Below are 22,288 nucleotides of genomic sequence, written 5' to 3'. Positions count from 1 at the left end.
CCAGATAGGTTTAAACGTCGTCATATTTCTTCTGAACACTGATCGTGGCCTACGAGCGACTGAGTTATGTAATGAATGTGTGATCCTACTTCACAACCTTGACTCTGGTAGTCACCTTGAAATCTCCGATGTACTATTCAATGCGTACTACGCCATCTCTGGTTACACAGATGCAGAAGGACATGCCACCAAACTTCTTGACAAATTTAACCATGCTTGGACACTAATCATGGAAGTAGGAGACATATGTAACACACAAAGCCGGTTTGTAGAGGCAAAGCAACTCTTTAAAGCCGCACTCACTATCATAAAAACAATTGGTCACAAAAGAAAAGAAGCACAAGCTCATGGAAGACTCGGAAATGTCTGTACTAGCCTTGGAGAATATCAGAATGCTAAAGAATATCACGAGAAAGCACTTGCCATCGCGATAGAAATTGGCGACAGAGAAGGAGAAGGAACAACATACGGGAACCTTGGAAATGTGTTTAATCCCTTGGCGAATATCAGAATGCTAAAGAATATCACGAGAAAGCAATTGCCATCGCGATAGAAATTGGCGACAGAGAAGTAGAAGGAAGAACATACGGGAACCTCGGAAGTGTGTTTGATTCCCTTGGCGAATATCAGAATGCTAAAGAATATCACGAGAAAGCAATTGCCATCGCGATAGAAATTGGCGACAGAGAAGGAGAAGGAACAACATACGGGAACCTCGGAAATGTGTTTCATTCCCTTGGCGAATATCAGAATGCTAAAGAATATCACGAGAAAGCACTTGCCATCGCGATAGAAATTGGCGACAGAAAAGGAGAAGAAACAACATACGGGAACCTCGGAAATGTGTTTGATTCCCTTGGCGAATATCAGAATGCTAAAGAATATCACGAGAAAGCACTTGCCATCGCGATAGAAATTGGCGACAGAAAAGGAGAAGGAACAACATACGGGAACCTCGGAAATGTGTTTGATTCCCTTGGCGAATATCAGAATGCTAAAGAATATAACGAGAAAGCACTTGCCATCGCGATAGAAATTGGCGACAGAAAAGGAGAAGGAACAAGATACGGGAACCTCGGAAATGTGTTTGATTCCCTTGGCGAATATCAGAATGCTAAAGAATATCACGAGAAAGCACTTGCCATCGCGATAGAAACTGGCGACAGAAAAGGAGAAGGAACAACATACGGGAACCTCGGAAATGTGTTTGATTCCCTTGGCGAATATCAGAATGCTAAAGAATATCACGAGAAAGCACTTGCCATCGCGATAGAAATTGGCGACAGAAAAGGAGAAGGAACAACATACGGGAACCTCGGAAGTGTGTTTAAAACCCTTGGCGAATATCAGAATGCTAAAGAATATCACGAGAAAGCAATTGCCATCGCGATAGAAATTGGCGACAGAAAAGGAGAAGGAATAACATACGGGAACCTCGCAAATGTGTTTGATTCCCTTGGCGAATATCAGAATGCTAAAGAATATCACGAGAAAGCACTTGCCATCGCGATAGAAATTGGCGACAGAAGAAGAGAAGGTTTAGCACACTTAAAACTTGGAGTGGTGTACTGCATTCTTAATAAAAATCGGCAAGCTAAAGAACATTTGGATAAAGCAGTCGGCGTCAGTATTGCAATTGGTGACAGAGAACTGGAAGCAATGGGTATTGTAAATTTGGCAAGTGTCTCTGATTCTGTAAATGACAGTCAGAAGGCAAAAGAACTTTTTGAGAAGGCACTTACAATCAGCAGAGAATGTGGCAATAGAATGCACGAAGTACATCTATACCTACGTGTTGGAAGTCTATCCCAATCGTTTGGTGAATATGATAAGGCAGCATATTATTTACAGAAAGCTTGTTCCATAAGCAGAGAAACTGGAGACAAAATGGCTGAGTTTCAAAGTCTTCTCCTTATTTCAGTGTTAAAGATATCACAGTCCGAGGTTGTGGAGGCAATGGAATATCTCCTCCAAGGCATTGAAAAATGTGAACAAATCAGAACTCTCCAGAAAGGAAACAGTGGATTTAAAATTTCTCTGTTAGAGAAACACACTTTTCCCTACAAGTTACTCACTGGCCTCCTTTGCTGCACTGGAAACTTTCGAGTTGCTCTCTATGTTGAGGAGCTGGGACGAGCAAGAGTCCTCGCAGAACTCATGGTAGACAAGTACTCCGCCGAAAGTCTCATCTCAGCTGATCCACGATCACGGTTTGAAAACATCGCGAGAAGGGAAAGTAACTGTGTTCTTTTGTACATTTCGTATGAAGATCGGCAAGTTCTTCTCTGGGTGTTGAAAGCAAATGGAGACATTTTCTTTCGAAGAACAGACGAAGTGAAAATAGACACTCTTATTGCTGCGCAAGTTTGCGAAGTGGAGGGAGTTTTCAAAAAGAGCGCCGAATGCTTTGGTGTTTTACCCCAAGGGAACTGCGAAGACCGATCGCTGAATGACAACGTGACGACATCTCTTCATGAAGAGAGCCAAGCAAATTCGCGAGGTGACGAAACCGAAGATACCGGAAGAAGTCATCATTTGTGCTACGAATGGATCGTCGCACCTGTGGTAGATTTACTCACAGAGCCTGAAATCATCATTGTACCGGATCGTTTTTTGTACCGAGTCCCATTTGCTGCCTTGCGTGATGAACAAGCCGGCAAGTATTTATCCGAGAAGTACAGAATACGCATCGTCCCTTCACTGACAACTATCCGGCTCATTCAACAGTGTCCAGCAGACTATCACAGTCAAACTGGCGGACTGGTTGTGGGTGATCCTTCGGTTGGCAAAGTGCAATATAATGGACGTCTTATTGACATTACACCATTGTTTTATGCAAGTAAGGAAGCAGAGATGGTTGGTAAACTGCTGGGTGTTCAGCCTATATTGGGAAGTCGCGCAACAAAGCAGGCGGTTCTTCAAGCAATACCTTCAGTGAGTCTGATACATCTTGCCGCACATGGAAATCCTGAAAGAGGAGAGATTGCCCTCTCTCCTCAATGTACTATTAACAGTACTCCACAAGAGGAAGACTACCTCCTGACAATGTCCGACATTGAAGGAGTTCAAGTGCGAGCTAGACTGGTAGTACTCAGCTGTTGTCACAGTGGGCGTGGATTGATTAAAAAAGAAGGAGTTATTGGAATCGCTCGAGCATTCCTAGCATCTGGTGCACGTTCAGTGTTGGTAGCATCGTGGGCTATAGAAGACAAAGCAACGGCGAAGCTCATGAAACATTTCTATAAACACCTTGTGCGTGGAGAAAGTGCCAGTGAATCTCTTCACCAGGCCGTTCAATGGTTGAGAAGTAATGGATTTTCCAAACCTTCCCAATGGGCTCCGTTTGTGTTGATGGGGGATAACGTGACATTTGATTTTATGAAAAAAGGGTAAGTCTGATTAGAATGAGCAATTTTCTACGATAAACCGATTAGCACACTTAACTTATTCACTTTACTCAGTTGCCGTAATTTTTTTGTTTTTTTTTTTGTTTTTGTCTTTCATCCATAAAATGCCAGGAAAAAGAACTTGATTTTATCTAGCGCTCGGAGCCAGAATTTTTTCACAGAAGGCTTTCTAAAATTGGCTTTGAATTAGCGTTTCTTTTGTATGCAATATACTCGGAAATAATTAGTCAAAGTCGATGCGATACTACATAAACGTTATGACGATGAAGGTAACTTGAGAAGCTGAAAAATTAACTTTATTTGTGAAAAATCAACAAAAATAACAATAAATCGACAATCTTAAAGTCACTTTCGTATCAAGCATGGTATGTTTGACAAGTTTAGACAATCATAGCCAATGGAATTGAAGAAGAAAGTAATTTCTCTGATTGGAAATCTGTTTCGTTTACTTTAAAGCTGAAATAGTGACAAATTTATGATGCTTTTTTTAGGAAAGAAGGACTCGAGGAGGACAACAACGAGGCGGAGAAGAAACAGAGTGACTACTGATCCTACACAAAGATTCTTCTTCCTAAACATTGTCGTTCAATGGACACTGGTATTACTTTGCGAAGACATTTTAAATTTTTTTTCAGTCAAGTAGTAGATTTTGTGTGCTTTTGTGATGATGATGATAATGAAACCTGCAACTAAGTCGTTTGATCTATTAAGTATGCTATCAATAGGGATCTACAATAAATTGGGATGGGAAAACTGAACGCAGGAAATTAGCTTAATGTATGAAAATGTGAGGATGTGGCAAAGTTTCGTCAGAACTCAAAGTTAATCCATGATTTAAATCATTATAATTCTGTCTTCAATTCTCCCGCTGCACGCGCACGTGATTATTAGAGAGTGATTAAGACTTTTCACAGGTGCAGGAAGTGATAACATAACAAACTAATAGAAAATGGAACAAAAAGAAACGAGATACTGAAGAAACAATCAAATAGAAAAGAGGAGGTAGTAATGTAAAAATCAGACAGAGAAGAGAAAAATGGTTGAGAAATACCGAAAAAATCAAACATTATTGCGAGGTAATAACGCCAAACAGAAGGGTGCAAACAGTTCGTAGGATATGCACGTGAAAATCAGCCAGAATAAACCCTTTAACTCCCAAGACCTCATTAGTAATTCTCCCTATTGTCTGCCATAAAATACTCATGATTTCAATTTGGAGAATTTGGTATTGGATCAACTTGTAGTTCTCTAATTGAGTTTTCTTCTTTATTCTCCTCACTTGTCTGCTTGATTCTGTGTTGATATTGTAAGGAGAAATTCTGTCTTGGTCACTCATGGGAGTTAAAGGGTTAAGGAAAAGAACAGAGGGCTAGATTCAAATATGGGAAACAAATTTAAGTTGAAACAAACAATAAGGTAGATATTAACTTGGAAATCAAACATAGACGAGAAAAGTATTGTGCAAGATTTGAATGGAATATTTAATCGGAGGAGAGAACGAGCTATGCACAAGATTCAACTAAACAAAAATACCAAACATAGCAGAGAAAAAAAAACAGTGCTCAATATTATCGCAACAAACAAAGTTAAAAGAAGAAACAGTGGACTGGACAAAAAGTAAAATCATAGGCATGCAATGCATGCAAGAGTTAATTTTTTGGCTGGGTGAGTTGAGGTGGGACACTGTGTAACTGATGTTTTCATTTTTGTAAAAGAAAAAAAGCCTCAACCTCAAAAAGAACAAAAATAACGCATTAGTTTAGTTAAAAGAAAGGAAAAAAAGTGCTTATTTTTCTGAAATAAATTCACACGTAGTTATTTCGTGGTCCATTGTCTACGTGGTCTGAGTTATTAGAAACAAAAATAAACTTACTTTAGCTTAAGAGGGAGGGGGAGATAGAGGGGGAGAGAAAATTTATTTTTATTAACCAATTTTTTCGGTCCATACAACTTGATTATAGGGGAACTTTTTAGTTCCTCTATTTTGCCCCAACTTCAATACTGTTCCTAATAATATACATGAAAAAATTACTCAGTTCTGATTGGTTAAGATAAACGCAGTTTTCAGTTAATTCAGTGCAAAGAAGTAACAAACCAGAATTCCGATTGGTCAATAATCAAAGAAACTCACAGATAGTCAAACAAATGCGAGCCTCGGATGTCGCAACATTTGGATATGCTGAAAATTTGCGAGCGAAACAATGGCTCGCGTTTCAAGTAGGTTTTCTTTCGCCAGCGCAACAACAATAAAGCAGCTGAAAAACAGCTCTAACAACGAAAACACTGTAAAACGCACTACTCTTTGGTTATCGGTTTGGAAAAAGTGGTGTTTAGAGAGGAGAATTGCCGAGGAAATTGAAAATTACATGCAGACCCGGCTTAACACTTTGCCCGAGCGGCTCTACGCCGAAATTGAAAGCAAACATGATTAAACAAAAAGTGATTCGGACACAAACTGAGCAATTCCTTGAACTGTTTAGCCGAACTTTGAACAATTTGTGCCCTAACGATGTGAAAATATCATTTTATATTACTGTTTTGATCGTACGCGGTTGTTTTGACCGAACGCACGGTTTGAATAAATTATTTTTTCACTTGGTGCGCGCGCTTTGCTTCTCCACAATAATGATAAGTTATCTGGTATTTTTTCATGTATGTTATTAATACGTAATCACATGATTTTTCTCGTGCAGTTTGGAATAAATAAGCACTCACTTAGTGAGTGACCAATTCACTTCTACGCATTGACAAACATTGGCAGTCGAATCCCTTGGAAGGAATCTAAATGTCCAGATTCATTCTCTGATGAGACTAAGAGCACATTTGAAAGTTCGGAGTGTCCGACGTATCTCTAGCCTTCTTCTCAGATAACGCTCAGGTCCAAACGTTCCCTTAAAATGAAATAATACAAAGTTTATGTTCTTGAGCATAACTATGTTTTGCGCCCGACTCAGAGTCATTTTAGCCCTTTCCGTTAGGCGAAGGTTATAATGACTCTGAGAAGGGCCCGAAACCATAATCATGCTTCAGAACATAAATTGCTTTACTATCATTTATACTTTTGGAGGGTATTGGGGAAATAAAAACCGAAACAATGGGGGAAAAGTCAGAAGGGTGGAGAGGGGATTCTGGATGGAGTGGGTCAATAGTATTCTGGCCATCCCCGCCCCCTCCTCTGCTCTGCAGGCTAGTAAGAATGGCAGAGCGTTACAAGGCATTGCAAAGAAAGGCTATACATGGGAAAGCCCACGAAAGAAGAACTGGGGTATGCAAGCTTCCACAGTTCGCTGCGCAGATGAATCAATCCAGGGGTATTCAGGTGAGATTCTTTGAATAATCTGGAGGCCCAAATCACCGGAATAGACCGAAGTTAGGACGATAGAATATGGAATTATTTGTGACATTCTTGCTAAATTTAGCCGGTTTTTAGACCCCGACAAAGAGGACTGGAGACTGCTTACCCTTTGCATGTGATTGGTCGATGTCTTGGGACACCAAAGTTTAAAGGTGAAAGAGACGACTGATTCCTTTCGATTAAAGCCTCCATTTCTTTCAAACATTTTTAAACTTTTATTTCGATAGATTGATGGAAGCTAGTGAGTTAGAATGCTGTTTGACAGTGGAAAACCTCAATTCCAATGGTGTGGTCACGAAACGGCCAACCTTCAAGAGTATTACAGTTGTCTTGGGTCGAGATGAATTTCGCGACATCGTCAGTAGTCAATCTCCGTTGGGAAAGACCTTTCTTTTGAAGGAATTAACCATTCACAAACGGTTTTTACAAGAAGGGAAGGCTACCATTAAACCTCTAACACAGAAGATTCAAATAATGTTTCGAAATTGTCCACCGAATCAGCTCGCGACGTTTTTAAAATGTCTGTCATTGAAACTTGCTCAAAGTAAACAAAATGGAATTGCAAGTAACAGAAGACGGCTTCTCAGTGATAAAGCGCGGTCGTTTGAAAACATAAGCCCTCTTACAGATAAGGATTTCACAGTGGGCTGCAAGAAAAGACCTCTGCAAGATAAGAACGTTGTGACACCGAAGCTATTTAAAACTACAGGTAAAGAAAGCGATTCGAATTGTGGAGACGACGAACACAGTGGACCGGCAAGAAGACGTCTCAGCTCTTTTCATATGAATCTTATACCTGAACAAATGGCAGTGATAAACACCATAAGAGCTGGAAAGAGTGTGTTTTTTACTGGTAGTGCAAGAACTGGCAAGTTATATCTCTTGAAACGTTTGATAACAATGTTACCACCACAGAGTACCTTTATAACTGGAAGTAGCAGCAACCGCTTGTCACATTGATGGGACTACACTTCATGTGTGTGTGTGCGCGTGCGCGTGTGTGTGTGGGGGAAGGGGGGGGAAGGGGGGGGAAGGGGGGGGGGAAGGAGTACGGCAACGCGTAGGCTACTGGGAACAAGGTTGACCCTTCACATGTTATTATAATTTGTTTCCATTGTCCGGGTGGCCTTATAGGAGTGTAAATAAATTGCACACTTCACCATAATGAACCACAACAAAAGCAAGATTGGTATTAGAAATAATCTGCGGTGTATGTCACTAAGAACATGTGAAATAGATATAATATCATACGTTAGGGACTGAACAAAGTGCAGCAGTATCTTGGCTATGACAGTGGAAGCCAAACCTGTGCTCCCAGCGACGTACAAAGAAATTATTCATAGCCTCGGCTTTGTCATGAATGCATGATCAACAATAATTTTACCTGGAGCATTTCAGTTTAGTGGACCAATACTACTACGTCTCTTTTTGTGAGTGGTTTTTTTTTTTAATTTACCAAAGTCCTTGCTATTTCTTGTTTTTCTGAACTCTTGCTTCTGATTCTGTTATAAGTTTAGTAACTTCATTCCTCAGTTTGCGATTAGTTTTCAGCTGGAATGACAAGCAGCGTAAAGGCTGTGATCAATCCAGAACTGCGAAATATCCTTCTGAATGAAGGTCTAATGCCGGGATTTCGGCTCTTACTTGGTGTAGAAGACACAGTATACGTCACACTATTGTTTTCATTGTTTTCTTATTCCCAGATGTGATGAAATTCTATTGTGACGTATACTGCGTCTTCTACACCAAATAAGAACCAGGATTTCAATAACATTCGTAGACACTGAATTTATGACGGTGAGACAACTCATTTCTTTTCCACGCTCGATTACGTTCAAATCTACAAAGGGAGCACTTTTCTGTGATTTTTATACCTGTTTTTTTCTCCTTCGGGCACTCGAATAAAGAACAATGGCTAAAAAATTTAATCTTATTTGGTGCTTGGAAGGTCTTCACGCGTGTTGCCGCGCATTTGCGCGTGTAGCATGACTCACTTTGGGTCACAAACGAAAAAACACTGGGATCTAGCAAAAAGTGAACACAAGATGGCGGCCTTTTTGAGTTACAGCGCCAGTTGAAGATGGAAAGAACTGCCCAGTCTGGTACCACAACAGGAGCAAAAATGGCAGTTAATCGATCTCGTACCTTCCATTTTATGTTACCTGCTGTTTATGGTGCTTGTATGGAAAATGTGACTTGCAAAGCGGCTGGAAAACTTTCCAAAGGAGACCACGTGAGACAGTCAGTCAAATACCAGAGGTGAGGAAGTGCTTGACGGGCACATTGAATCGTTTATCTTTGCTTCTTCTTATTTTAAGCTGCGAAGCAAGCCTGTGATCCTGTCGGATTATTCTGAAATTCTGATCGTTTTATACACAGTTTTACGGGATATTCAAATACTGTACTCCGCCAAGGAGCCGAGTTTGCTTTAAAAGGTTCTTAACCACAAAACAAAACACCAAACAATGTTTGGGACAAAGACAGCCTTTTAAATTACAAATCACTAATTTACTGATGCTTTCTCAAATACACAACTCCTATATGATACAACCAAGCTAATAACAAAATAATACTTAAACATAAGATTAACCCTTAAACTCTCATGAGTGACCAAACCAGAATTTCCCTTACAATATCAATACAATATCAACCAGATAAGTGATGAGAATGGAGAAAAATATCAATATGGGGATAATAAGCTGATCCAATACTAAATTCTCTGAACTAACATTATAAGAGTTGTAAGGTTGACAGTAAGGAGAATTACAAATTTGATCTGGGAGTTAAAGGGTTAAACAAACTGAAAAGATAAAAAATTAAAGACTGTCTGTTGGAAAACTCAGACAGATACTAAGATCAGCAAGATGAGTTACTGGGAGAAGTGGGAGGGGAGCAAAATAGCTTCTAAGAATGCAAAAGCGGTTTATGTATATGTGCAAGTTGAGAAATAGAAAAACTGATCTTATTTACTGAGAACTGGTAATCACTAAAGTATCTATCACTGTTGCTGTGCTTTCACTTAGAGTAGGAAACTTAACTATCAGGACAAGTATGCCGATGTTAAATTACTTGTCAGGGCGTGAAATTAATTTTTTTTACTGATAGCCACTTGGCTCCTAAATTTTCAAAGTGGTAGCCAATTCAAAATAAGTTGGTCGCCATTTTCAAAGACAAACAAAACCTTTTGTTTTTTTTACGCTGTCAGCGTGCTAAATAGACCCTCTAAAATTAGGTTAGAAAAAGATCTTTCATATTACAAAGTGGACATTAGGAATGATGATATACAACTCTCAAGCTCACCTAAATCCAAGATGGTGTCATGTTATTGATTGAGATGCATGTGCTGTGTTTTGGAAACAAACTTAACGAGGAAGTTTGCTGCGGATTTATCTTTGCAAATCTTTTTAATTCACTATATCTCCAGATAAGGTTATGATGAAGCATTCTAGGTGCCAATTTGGCGACTAATTTTCAGGATTTGGTCGCCAAAGTGAAAAATTTAGTCACATTGGCACCCTGCTTGTACAATTAGTAGGCTAGCTTGATCACAAATATGTTGGAAGACTGTCCTGTGAACCAATTTACTCTGTCTTCAACCCTCTAACTCCCATGAGCGACCAAGACAGCTTTCTCCCTACAAAATCAATACAATATCAACCAGATAAGTGATGAGAATAAAGAAAAATATCAATTTGGGGATGATTGGTTGATCCAATACTAAATTCTCTGAACTAACATCTATAAGAATTGTGATCGACAGTAAGGAGAATTACAAATTTGATTTGGAAGTTAAAAGGTAGAGGCACATTACAAGTATGCTGATTTTCAATTAGTACTGACTAGGCTAGCTTGATTACAGTTATGTTGGAAGACTGCTTGTGTATCAATTTAGTATGTTTGTTATTTAGAAGCACATCACCCAGTAGTAGGCAATTTTCCCCTTAAATTTAGAAAGTGGCACTTTTTTAACAATTGAGTTATTTTCATCCATGCCTCTGAGTACTTTGTCCAGTTTTTTAATGGGGCTGAACTCAATTCTTGATAGGTTTTGAGTTTTATGTGATCTGTTAAGGCATTATTTGAGAAAAAATTGCACCTACATGTAGTCTTAGGTGAACTTTAGTCCTGGTTGCTGAGGCATTTCTTCTTCCCCTGGATGGGATGCTTCTCCATCCCAAAGTTACCCTCAGGAATTTTGTCAGCTTTCCCTGACAGATCTCTTGTACTTACTTGTACTCCTGGGTGGGGGGAGGCACTGTGAGAGGAAATATCCTGCCTGAGAACACAACATTGACTCAGCTAAGATGTGAACTGGGACCTCTCCACCCCTAGTCCAGGGTGTTAACACTTAAGCCATCTCATCTGCTCATAATTATAGGGATCACATCAAGAATTTTATGATGAGATTTGCCTTTTGCTGATGCTGATGTACAGTGTATTGTCGGAAATATTGTCATACTTTGGTCTTAAGTTATTCAATGTGAGTGATATCGGCTAAAACATTATTCTTCCTCACCTTGTTGCAATAGCTGGTTATCCATAGTTGTTATGAGATGGTCGATGTCACTCACTTTTCACCTCCACTGTGGTGAAAAATAATTCTTTAAAATTTAATGAGAGCTATAAAAGTTTATGAGGAGACATTGACTGTTACAATTGCAAGGCAGAGGTTTTACTGCACAAAGGAGGTACATTTATCTGCTATAGGCTAATACAACTTATATTCAGAGTTGCAAAAAGTGGCAGAATACAGTTCAAACAAAGAAACATGAATAACTATTCAGGAGTTTATTGTGCTACAAATGGTGTTGGTTTTCTTTTCCAGCTCTTGAGATAAACAAGTCATTCTTGATTCTTATTAATAAAAGCAAAATATGTTTGCTGTATGATAAATCAAGCTTTAGTGATTAAGATGACTAGATGTAATGGCTCCGTAGTTCCCTTGTTGGGTTTTTGTGAAAAACCAAACAAAAGAACTCTGCCAATATTCAGCATGTTAACTAAATGAGTTGATGGTTTCAAACAATACAAAATGACACCCTAACTCAATGGATTCTACTTGATTTTTTTTCGCAGGTATCTCTGACCCCTTGGAGAAGGAGGCAATAGAAAAATGTCCACCTTGGAAGGCAAAAAAAAAATTGGGGAACCATTAGAGCACTGCCTCCCACCACATTTACCTCTTTTATGGATCTTGATTTGTGTACAAGAGATGGAGGACAAATAGCTGATCAACAATGGAGTTGCCTTTACCCATAAAGTGTCATTCATGGTCTTGATCTGGTAGGCTAAGAGTCTGTCTGACAAAAAACAAAAGAGAAAAGTGTGAAAACTATTTTGGAACTTGGACTGTCTTGTTGCACTAGACAGATTTTGAACTTTGCTTAAGAGACCAGTGACTAACAGCTGACCCACAGTGTAGGTGGCTTCACCCATGAAGTCTCTTCCTTAGTCTTGATCTGTGAATTGCTAAGACTTGGTCCACAAAAAGCAAGGTGAAGAGTGTGAAAACTATTTTGGAAACTGGACTGTCTTGCTGTGCTGAACAGATCTTGAACTGTGTACAAGAGATGGGTGACTAATAGCTGACCAGCAATGGGGTCGGCTTCATCCATGAAGTCTCTTCCTCAGTCTTGATCTGTGATGCTTAGACTTGGTCCACCAAAAAATGAAGAGAAGAGTGTGAAAACTGTTTTGGAAACTGGACTTTCTTGTTGTGCTGAATGGATCCTGACTTATGTATCAGAGATGGGTGACCAATAGCTGACCCACAATTTGTGGAGTTGGCTTTACACATTAAGTCTCCTCTCAGTCTTGGTCTGTGATGCTAAGACCTGGTCCACCAAAAAACAAGGAGAAGGGTGTGAATATAATTTTACTGTCTTGCTGTGCTGAACGGATCTTGACTTGCGTATCAGAGATGGGTGACTAACAGCTGACCCACAATGTGGAGTCAGCTTGACCCAGTAAGTCTTCTTGCAGTCTTGATCTGTGATGCTAGGACTTGGTCCTACAAAAAACAAGGAGAAGAGTGTGAAAATAATTTTGGAAACTGGACTGTCTTGCTGTGCGGAATGGATCCTGACTTGTGTATCAGAGACGGGTGACCAATAGCTGACCCACAGTGTGGAGTCGGTTTAACCCATGAAGTCTCTTCCTCAGTCTTGATCTGTGATGCTAAGACTTGGTCCACTTAAAAAAAACCATGAGAAGAGTGTGAAAACTATTCCAGAAACTGGACTGTATCTGTGCTGAATAGGTATTGAATTGTGTACCAGAGACGGGACACTAATAGCTGACCCTAACTTGGTCCACCAAATAGCAAAGAGAGAAAGTTTTTTCAGAAACTGGGCTGTCCTGCTGTGGCGAATGGATCTTAAACAGTCTACCAGAGATGGGTGACTTATAGCTGACCCACAATATAGTCTGATTGCCGTGTTAAGCCACTTCCTCAGTCGTAATCGGAATGGGACTTTTATACAGGTATCTTGCTACGTTTCTTTCTAGGGATTTTTTTGAAATCTGAATTAAATTCTTGTTCAACATTACAATGTCCAAAAATCAAGAAAAAAGACGTATGATGTTTGAGATGAATAGTTTTAAGGAGAAGTTCTTTTTTCATGCACATTGAACAGCCATCTTAATGACGCAAAATATCCTTCACAGAGACTAAAGGTTTTGCTACAACACAACGAGTATCGTCAATTCGAAAGTATCCAAAACTATCAAATATTGAGTTATCATTTATCTTTTCAATTCCGGACCCCAGGACTAAGTACATGATTACTCTTTGCGTGTAGAGTGAGGTTCAGATATCCTGTTGGGTTGTACTGGTCAATGAAGTAGAAGGGAAGTGTATCTCCCCAGTGGTAAGTTCATCGTTATTCTACAGAATATAGCAACTTTCATTGCAATGTGTCCGAAGTAATCTAGGCTTGTGCAGGTTTAATTTACTCCACCGCATTAGTGAGTGGTTGAAAACCCTTGAATCACTTTCTTCAACGTCAGGATGAAAACCCATAATCAGTATTATAATATGACCCATTAAGGCCCGCGCGCGCAATCCAGTAGAAAACCATAATGAAAGCTGACTAGTGTAGGACCGGACGGGTGGACTCTGATCTGTCTGGAAAAAAGCTATCCGGCTCAGCACTCCACGGCTTTTTTTGCAAAAAAATTTAAGTAAAACAGAAAAGAGTAAGAAAAGTTGCGTTTTTCGATGAATTGAGTTTCTTGTTCTGACTCGAATAAAAAAAGGAAAGTTTGATTGTTGATTATTTTTTGTGGTTGTCCCGCATGCGCCCGTCTATCGCGTCCTATCAAGGTTGAAAGGCAATTTCGAAATTTTCAACAGTCCTGTGGTCATATACTTATTGACTGAGTTTGGTCGGGCTGGACGAAAAAATATTTGGCTGTCGCTGCGCTTAGTTCATACGTCACGACTACGAGCCATATATTTTCCCATTCGGTCCTCCTACTCAGTCAATGAGTACATATTATTGTTTCCCCGATCTAGAGTAGAGTTGTGTTCATTTACTTTATTATTTCACACCATTTTAACTTGTAAAGGAACCGAAACGCACCACGGTATCATATTTTAAAACGGGGCAAAAATAAACGGAAAAAATACGGACGGAAAGCGCATCAGATTTTAGTATTTGTTGGTCACAAACAACACTGAAATGTTTTCGTTTGTGTTATTTCACTTTTCACTTAGTATTGGTGTGTACTTTAAAATAAATTTGAATCACATTTTCAATTGTAAATTATTTTAAATCGGATCCAGTAGAGTTGTAATTTTTTAACATCTCGCACTTTTATTTCTAAAATTACAAGATAGAAAGGTCAAGGAGACAAGGAAACTCAACATTCTGGTGAGTATGACCGTTGTGGTATAGTTGAACGGAAAATGAAGCCCTCTCCTATACTATTGTGGAAGCTAGTAATTCGTTCACATTTCTCTCTATTTCACAGGTGCCTCTGCTCCCTCTATGAAAGAAGCCTACGAAAATTTTAATCTTGGAAATAGTTATAAATTAGGATACTATTACCCTCTACCAACTTCGTCCTTGTGGTGCACTTAGTTAACGTAAAGTACGTATGAGCATCCATGTCTTATTTCGGGAAAAAAAAAGTCTTTTAGCGGGAAAGGTTTGTATGGCTGATTTGAAGCTCTCTCCTTCTTACTTTGTAGATGTCATACGAAATGACCATTTCGAGCAAGTGACTAAGAAGAAATGTCAATCTTGGAATGGACGAGAAATCGTGGGTTGACCCGCCATCGTCCCCCACCACACCCGCCTCATATAGACCGTTGTTTTGTAACTTGAAACAATTTCGTCCTTATGGTAAAACTACATCTTTTAGAACACATGCGTGTTGTAAGACGCATGTTTTTACGTTATGTCGTACCACAATGTTAAACTTGTCTCAAATTGCAAAACAACTGTCTATAAGAGGTGGGTGTGGTGGGGGACGGTGGCGGATCGACCCCCGATTTTTCGTCCATTCCAAGATTGACCTTTCTCTTAAGTAATTGCTTGAAATGGTCATTGCACCATGACACCCACTAAATAAGGCAGGGTTTCAAATGAGCCATAAAATCCTATCCTTGGTCTTTTGAAGTCGACATGTTTCACAACATCTTTTGGGTTCTCAAGTTCACTGTGTGAAATTTAAAGTTATACCAAGGAGAATAAATAAATACATTACAAATCGCTTTATTCTTTTACATTCCGATGCCCTAAACTGCACCTTTTACGAAACCAGATTCACTGTGATTTACAAGTGTAACAGGCGAGATAACAACAACCATTATTTTTCCTCTCTTGGCCCTATTTGGTAACTTGTAATCTTTGCAATATCTGGAAGAGGTAAAGTGGAGCAAGGTATAAATAACAATTCGCCACTTCTGGTTCGAGTCAAAATAATTAATTGCTGGACGACATTGGAAATATTTGGAGATGCAAATTTCCGAACGTGGAATACAACAGATCTGACACCAAATTTTCGTAACTTAATGACAAAAGGAAATGTGTAGCAGCTAGAAGGGAGAATTAACAATCAGATCTTGAGAGTTAAAGGGTTAAGAGGCTTCAAAAGTTAGACAAATTATACTCACCAACGTGTGAAGTATTCTCCTCTCCCTTGCGTTTCCTTTTAAACTTATAATCTTTGAGGTGTCTGAAAGACGAAGAGAACGCGTGAAGAAGAATTTACCCACCATATCTAGACATGCAGATTTAATGCCCACGGTAAAGAATCATTATAACACTCACCAAATATATTTCACTTTGGTCTCCCATGAGTTTGATCCAAACTTGACCTTATTTATGCTCTGAAAGATGAAAATTACGCTTCTTCACTTAATCTAAAATAAATTTAAGAATACATGTGAAACACCTTTCTTCTGCTTATTTGACGAACCAAAAAAAAAAAAAGACGCAACCGTCACTGAAAACCGGCCATCGTGTATAGGTCTTTAAAGCCATAATAACTGCAGCTAGAATAAAATCAAGTAAATTAGAACCTAACTCTCTCTTTGCAATATTAAATAATCAGATATTCATTCCTATTATCACAAACATGCAAAATAAACACAGAAATCTGTAAATGGCAAACGTAGGAAATAGTCCGTCTTCCTCTATGGTTTAAGTCTATAGTAATCACAAACATTTATCTTCAGTACAACTAGGAACTTAGAGATCAAATCTCTTTAACATGTATGGGATAACATGCCTCTTAACTCAAAACAAAATCAAATTAAAGTCATACTTGATCTTCCATCCGATCTGATTCCTTCAGTTCTCCAACGTTTCCTCCCAAATCTGAAATAAAACAAAAGAAAATGAGGCCAAAACCTTTATTCCTACAATATTCATCTTCAAATAAAGGAACCAAAGTCAGTAGGTAACAAACTGCAACGAGCCTAAAGTAACAGATACAACACTCTGAAAAAGGTGGGAAAATAATTTAACATAAATTTGTGTATAACATAACCACTTGGCATACCCCAATTCTGTGGAACCTGTAATAGGCGGTCATTCTCCGTGGGTGATTGCTTAATACAGGTTTGACTAATCAGATAGATAGATAGATAGATAGATAGATAGATAATCTTTATTTACCCACGAACAATTCATCAGCCATAAAAACATTCAAATATATAAACATACATAAAATGGATAGCATACTATAAAAACTATACTTAAAGCACAAATTTAGCTAAAGCTGCTTTCCACGAATGCCTTGCCTGAGCGTACTTCTTTAATTCAACGATTAAATATCCCAAGGGACTCTGCTTGTCTTATGTAACAAGGAAGTCTGTTCCAAAGAGTAGCGCCACTATAGCTAAAGCTATAGACATGTGTCGGTCAGTCCATCCATCAATTAGTAAGCCATTCAAACAAAGGGGGTAAGTTTCTAAAGAAACTGTGGTGTTACGTGGGTGAGAGAGTCTAACAGGGTAATTTGGTTTATCAACTGAGTTGATTATCTGCAAATTGGCCACCGTGAAGAGTTTCAAAGCTGGCGTTTCGAGCGTTAACCCTTCGTCAGAGCGAATTGCAGCCATTTAGCCATTTAGTCTATCAGTTCGTCAGTTTGGTAACCAGCTAGCTTGTCAGTTGTATTGAGAAGCAGCCAACTAGCTAATCAGACAGTCAATCAATCAGCCGCCAGGTCAGTCAGCAAGTTGCCAGTCGGCCAGTCGGTCAGTCAGTCACCCATTTGGTCAGACAGTCAGCTGCTGGCTGGTACACGTAGTCAGTCAAGCTGTCAATTGGTGACTTGGTTACTTAGTGTACAAACCTTGCAATCTGTCTGTCAGTTGGGTATACCAATTGAAAAACCAGTTAGTGGGTAACACAAATTAGCAAGTCAGTGGGTCAGTCAGTAGGTTAAACACACACCCAACACACAATTCCTCCATTTGTGCTGATGAAGAGCTAATGCTTGAAACATCAACTTTGAAACTCTACGGTGGTCAATTCATGTTATCAACTCGGCTGACAACTCTAAATTACCCTGTTATACTCTCCCACAGATGTAGTACCACAGTTTCTTTAGAAACTTACCCACTTCAGTCAGTAGGATAGTTTGTTAATCAATCAGTCAATCAGCCAGCTAGGAATCCAGGCAAACAGAAAGTCAGTAAGTTGACCAGTTAGGAATTCAGTTAGGCAGGCAGTCAAGAAGCTAGCTATCCAGCCGGCTAATCAATTGATCGGTGAGTACGTCAATCAGCCTGCCATCCACTCAGGATACTGGTTGGTTAGGCAGTATGACAGCAAGTCAGTCTGTCAGTCACTCAGCCAGTCAGTAGATCAGTCATTCAGAGTCCCTCATCCAGAGAGCTATTGGCCTGTCAACCAGTCAATCTACCAATTAGTCAACCAGTCAAAAAGCAAACTAGCTAGCCAGCTGCAAGACAACAAGCCATTCAGTCAGTGAAGTAGTCAAGGAACCAGCTGCCAACAAGCCATCCTGTCAGGTTGTCTGTACGTCAGTCAGTTAGGTCATATAGTCAATCAGTGACTTAGTTACCTTCTGGAAAATCTGCAGCCATGAAGTTTTCCTGTCTGTTGTCAGTCACTGGGTATGTCTTTCACACCAACCAGTCAGTTTTTCAAATGGGTTAGCCAGCTAGAAGAAAACTAAGCCTAGTATTATACACAATGTAAATTAACATGATATTTAAGATGGACTGCATTACTAAGCACCCTGGACTGGAAAGTAAAACAGCAACTGCTAGGATGACAGCCACATCCAGATTACTGGGGCTCTAGTCCACATTGTCTCTCAGTTTCAAAACCATATCCCTGTAAATTAAACCATCACCTGTAAATAATAAGTTAAATATTAATACTTACACTTATAACTATTTGACTATTGAAGAGGTAGGTCAAAACCATATGGATGCCAGGATGAAATAAGAAAAATGAAGCTCTCTGTCAAGTGAAAGACATATCATGTATTCATTACATTCAAAATGTGTAATTCTGCAAGGCCTGTTTAACTGAGGGCTTGCAAATACATAGATGTAGCTATTTAAATAAGTTTTTTCATCAAATGACCTTGAAGTGTCTTGTACCATAGGAAGTTAAAAGTAAAACAAGCTGAGGAGCAAGTACAATACACTACATTTTACTTGACTGGTTTGGGAAGAATCTTATTGGAACTGATTTTATTACTATTTATAAAGAGCATTTACTTTTAAACAAATATAATGCAAAAGGAACATTTCCCTTTAGACAGGGTTTTTCATTGACTGGTCATTTATGGCAAATTAGTAATTTGTAACTATTATTCAGTAGCAAATTTAGATGTTTCTCATGTTTGCATGTCAAGAAGTTGTTTTCACTTTATATAACGCCGTTCTCTCAGGACAATTTTATTTTGAATTATATGGGTACCCTCATTTTACCCTTATCACTTACAATATACCACACAGGTGAATAGTGCTTATCACACTCTGATTGCCTAGTTCGGTAGTGGTTGGTACATGCCATTAAACTCTAAGCAACCTTAGAGACAGAAGTGCACATCAAAAGTTTATTTTCTAACCATTTTTTGGTTTATTAACACAAATAATTTCATGTCTTCTATTGTGGTTTAAACTAAAATAGTTATTATTGAATGTAAAGTCGGACAAGATTAGGACAAATTCACATCCCTTCCATTTTAAGTGTTGATCTCAAAATTGATTTGTCAAGTTACTGACTGGGCATACTTTAACACAATTTAAGACTTACATGTACACAATCTGGTGAAAATAGTACAATGGCTACATATGCCTCTTCAGATTCACATCTCATCAGACATCAACAGACCTAGACCTGCCTAAAAACAGAAAAAAAACCTTTAATATAATTTTTCAACAAATGGAACTAAATTTGATCCAATTGATGTAAAAATTGCTTTACTCAGAAATAAAGAGACATGGTGCTAAGTTAGACCAAATAAAAGTGACCAAAGAAAACCTTGATTGATTGTGATTAAGAGTGCCTCTCTCTAGGGGCTGTAAGATCACCTGAATATTCTGAATAAGCATTGACCATAGAAAAAGAACCCTTTCCCTGTAATTCTACCTGTTTGTCTCACCTAACTGATTGAAAACAAGCATTATTGACCAACCTAAGCAGTTTTAAGGAAAATGAGGGACTGATACATTTAAATTCTTTATGAATAGAGAGGACCTGATATATACACAGATAATAGAGTTTAAACTTTTGACAGCAGCAAAGAAGTTAAGTGGGTGATATCAGCCTTTATTTGTTCCAAATATGGGTTTTGTTTGCAAATTGACTAATGGTATTAAAAAAATTATTGATAATTTATTAGTGAATTAAAAAAATTAATAATTGTTGATCATGAAGCAATTACCATCCCTTGTAAAACCTTGTAGCTTTTAAATAAAAGTCTGCTTTATTTTGTGAATAGTTGGTTTTGGCTGGAACACTGAGGTACACCAATAAATCATTAAAACAAATTATTTGCACAAGGTAAGGTCTTAAAAGACTGCTTTACTGTATTCTTCCACAAGTTTGATTTGTTGCTCATACTGTGTCTTTATCTGTAAGCTCTGTTTTCAGTTTCTCCTTCTAATGGGTAACACATATTTGCAAAATACTAATACAAATTGTAGTGAGCAGTTCTCCAGGCACATCGCTATGATATTGGTGTATCATTCCCGTTAGTTTTTGTGTTATGGCATTTAGGGAAATGATAAAAAAATCACTTTCATGTCTAGGAAACTTTCCTACTAGGATGGTTGCATGGACACAAAATTTTATATAAAACTATAGTCACCATCAAGACAGGAGGGTAAATTTTTTTTTTCGTCAAGTTCAGAATCAAAAGTCTTGTGAACAAAATAAATTCATCGAACCCTCTATGCCTCTTCCTTACAGTGATGTTTTCTAAGATTTTGAAATCCTTAGATCAAGGGACAATGACCTGAAAACTACCCACAACACCATTCAAGGTTGTTGCATGGACCTAAAAGCTTTTTTCAACAAACTTTCTACAAACAGCTGTACTTAGAGGACTTTTAAGCAACATCCCTACAAAGCCCCATACTACACAATTCTTGGATAAAGAGAACAATAGATCACCTTTGGGACTGTGGCTTTGCTTTAGAATAGTATGGTGTAACACAGCAATCTTTCTGGCCCTGGTTGTTCGAAGATTGGATAGAGCTATCCATTGGATAAATCTCTATCTGGCAGATAATGCTATCACTTTTGCTATCACTTATCTGCTGGATAGCAATTAATCTGTTGAATAATGCTATCCGCCCTTTATACAACTGGGCCCTGAACTATAATTTTAGGAGCTGGACAATTTAGTGATAGCAAATTTGATACCTGGTGTTCAAAACCACTACTACAGGTGATGCCAGCCAGAAGCAAAGTATAGAACTACTTATCACCTAGAAGTGAATTCTGATAGATTTAAGGGCGGTCCAGGTGTCCATGAGTTAAGAATGTGTTTGCAAATAGGGTTATTTTTAAATATAATCATTAGCCTTTTTACTACTTGTTTATTTCTCACATAACTTTGGACTAACATTTTTTCATAAATTGTGAATGTCACTTAAGATAATTTTTTTTTTTATCTTGGGAGGAATAAAATTATCATTATTATTATTTCATTATTATTTTAAGGCCAGGTGTTTCTTTGAATTTTAAGTTTTGAGATGTATGCACATGTTTAGAGAACATCAAGACAATTTGTCACAAGCTTTCCAAACCAGTAGGAATCATACAAAAGATAGTAGAGATAATGTGGGAACGACATGTAAAAAATGAACGGTTTGAACGTTTTTCTTACCTTCAATTTGACACGCTGCTTGACTGTTTACATAATTTTCATCACGAACATCAGCTCCATTTCTGTTTTTTTTTTTAGCCACTGTAGACACGTTTTTGGAATAAAACACCCCAAAAGGGAGAGAGAAACGTGTTTTTCTCGCCAAGTAGTACTAAAGGAATTACTTCGGTCAGGTTTGCCGTCAAAGGTTAACGTTCAAGTTTGTCTTCCAAGCCGCCATATTGGATTTGTCTATTTGTTCCCAGAGCTCCTCCGGAGGGCCGGACTGTGTGTCAAGGAAGTTTGGGGCAAATGCGCATGGTTCCTTGATCTCTCTAACATTGCACAGATCTTGGGAGCACCAGGTGCCTCTCTACTGAATCTCTCTTTTTAAACGGTAGAAAGAGATCATTGGCTTCTCGGTAATAAGCAAGGTTCGGACATCATATTCCACTGCAGTGATAAGTGACTGCAATGGTACTAAGTTCATGTACATGGTCAGCTGAAACACTGAGAGAGGTAGGTTTCGTGCAGGATTCGGGGACATTTCATTTTGACATTATTCTCTCACGTATTACTCTTTGCTTTCATCTTTTTTCGTTTGTTCCAATACTTTGCCTTCATGCTGGTTCCCTCTTCAGTCTCTACTTCCATCTTAGCGCATTCCAGTTAAATTCCTGTTTCTTGTACAATGAAGAGGTCCCCATCTAGGTCT

General features: G+C 38.6%; 2 protein-coding genes and 3 long non-coding RNA genes across 6 annotated transcripts; 4 read left to right on the top strand and 1 right to left on the bottom strand.

The window, feature by feature from the left end:
* The first annotated feature begins 1,481 nt into the window (after positions 1-1,481).
* On the top strand, positions 1,482-5,209 carry LOC149047028 (tetratricopeptide repeat protein 28-like). The gene is made up of 2 exons (XM_089205189.1): positions 1,482-3,389; positions 3,899-5,209. Exons 1-2 carry the CDS (start codon positions 1,660-1,662, stop codon positions 3,954-3,956), a joined length of 1,788 nt encoding a protein of 595 aa, XP_089061315.1. The 5' UTR covers positions 1,482-1,659; the 3' UTR covers positions 3,957-5,209.
* Positions 5,210-6,539: 1,330 nt separating this feature from the next.
* Positions 6,540-7,722, top strand: LOC149047027 (ATP-dependent DNA helicase PIF1-like). The gene is made up of 2 exons (XM_089204214.1): positions 6,540-6,718; positions 6,990-7,722. The coding sequence occupies exons 1-2, from the start codon at positions 6,540-6,542 to the stop codon at positions 7,720-7,722; spliced, it is 912 nt and encodes a 303-aa protein (XP_089060340.1).
* A 1,058-nt stretch (positions 7,723-8,780) lies between these two features.
* Positions 8,781-12,265, top strand: LOC149047026 (uncharacterized). Its single transcript, XR_016186241.1, has 2 exons — positions 8,781-9,021; positions 11,839-12,265. It is a non-coding gene; the product is annotated as an uncharacterized LOC149047026 (long non-coding RNA).
* Positions 12,266-13,523: 1,258 nt separating this feature from the next.
* LOC113671206 (uncharacterized) lies at positions 13,524-15,477 on the top strand. The gene is made up of 3 exons (XR_016186244.1): positions 13,524-13,631; positions 14,599-14,636; positions 14,737-15,477. It is a non-coding gene; the product is annotated as an uncharacterized LOC113671206 (long non-coding RNA).
* On the bottom strand, positions 15,467-21,839 carry LOC113671205 (uncharacterized). 2 transcript variants are annotated; one of them, XR_016186242.1, is made up of 7 exons: positions 21,595-21,839; positions 19,515-19,602; positions 18,307-18,600; positions 16,537-16,589; positions 16,041-16,099; positions 15,884-15,945; positions 15,467-15,626 (listed from the first exon to the last, which is right to left on the bottom strand). It is a non-coding gene; the product is annotated as an uncharacterized LOC113671205 (long non-coding RNA). The 2 variants fall into 2 exon arrangements; XR_016186243.1 differs by lacking the exon at positions 19,515-19,602 and having other exon boundaries at positions 21,595-21,837.
* Between the last annotated feature and the right edge of the window lie 449 nt (positions 21,840-22,288).

The sequence above is a fragment of the Pocillopora damicornis genome, chromosome 4, assembly GCF_964200805.1.
Source record: "Pocillopora damicornis chromosome 4, jaPocDami1.2, whole genome shotgun sequence".
Lineage (NCBI taxonomy): Eukaryota > Metazoa > Cnidaria > Anthozoa > Scleractinia > Pocilloporidae > Pocillopora > Pocillopora damicornis.
Note: the sequence above shows the minus strand (reverse complement) of the source record. Positions and strands in the feature narration are given on the sequence as shown.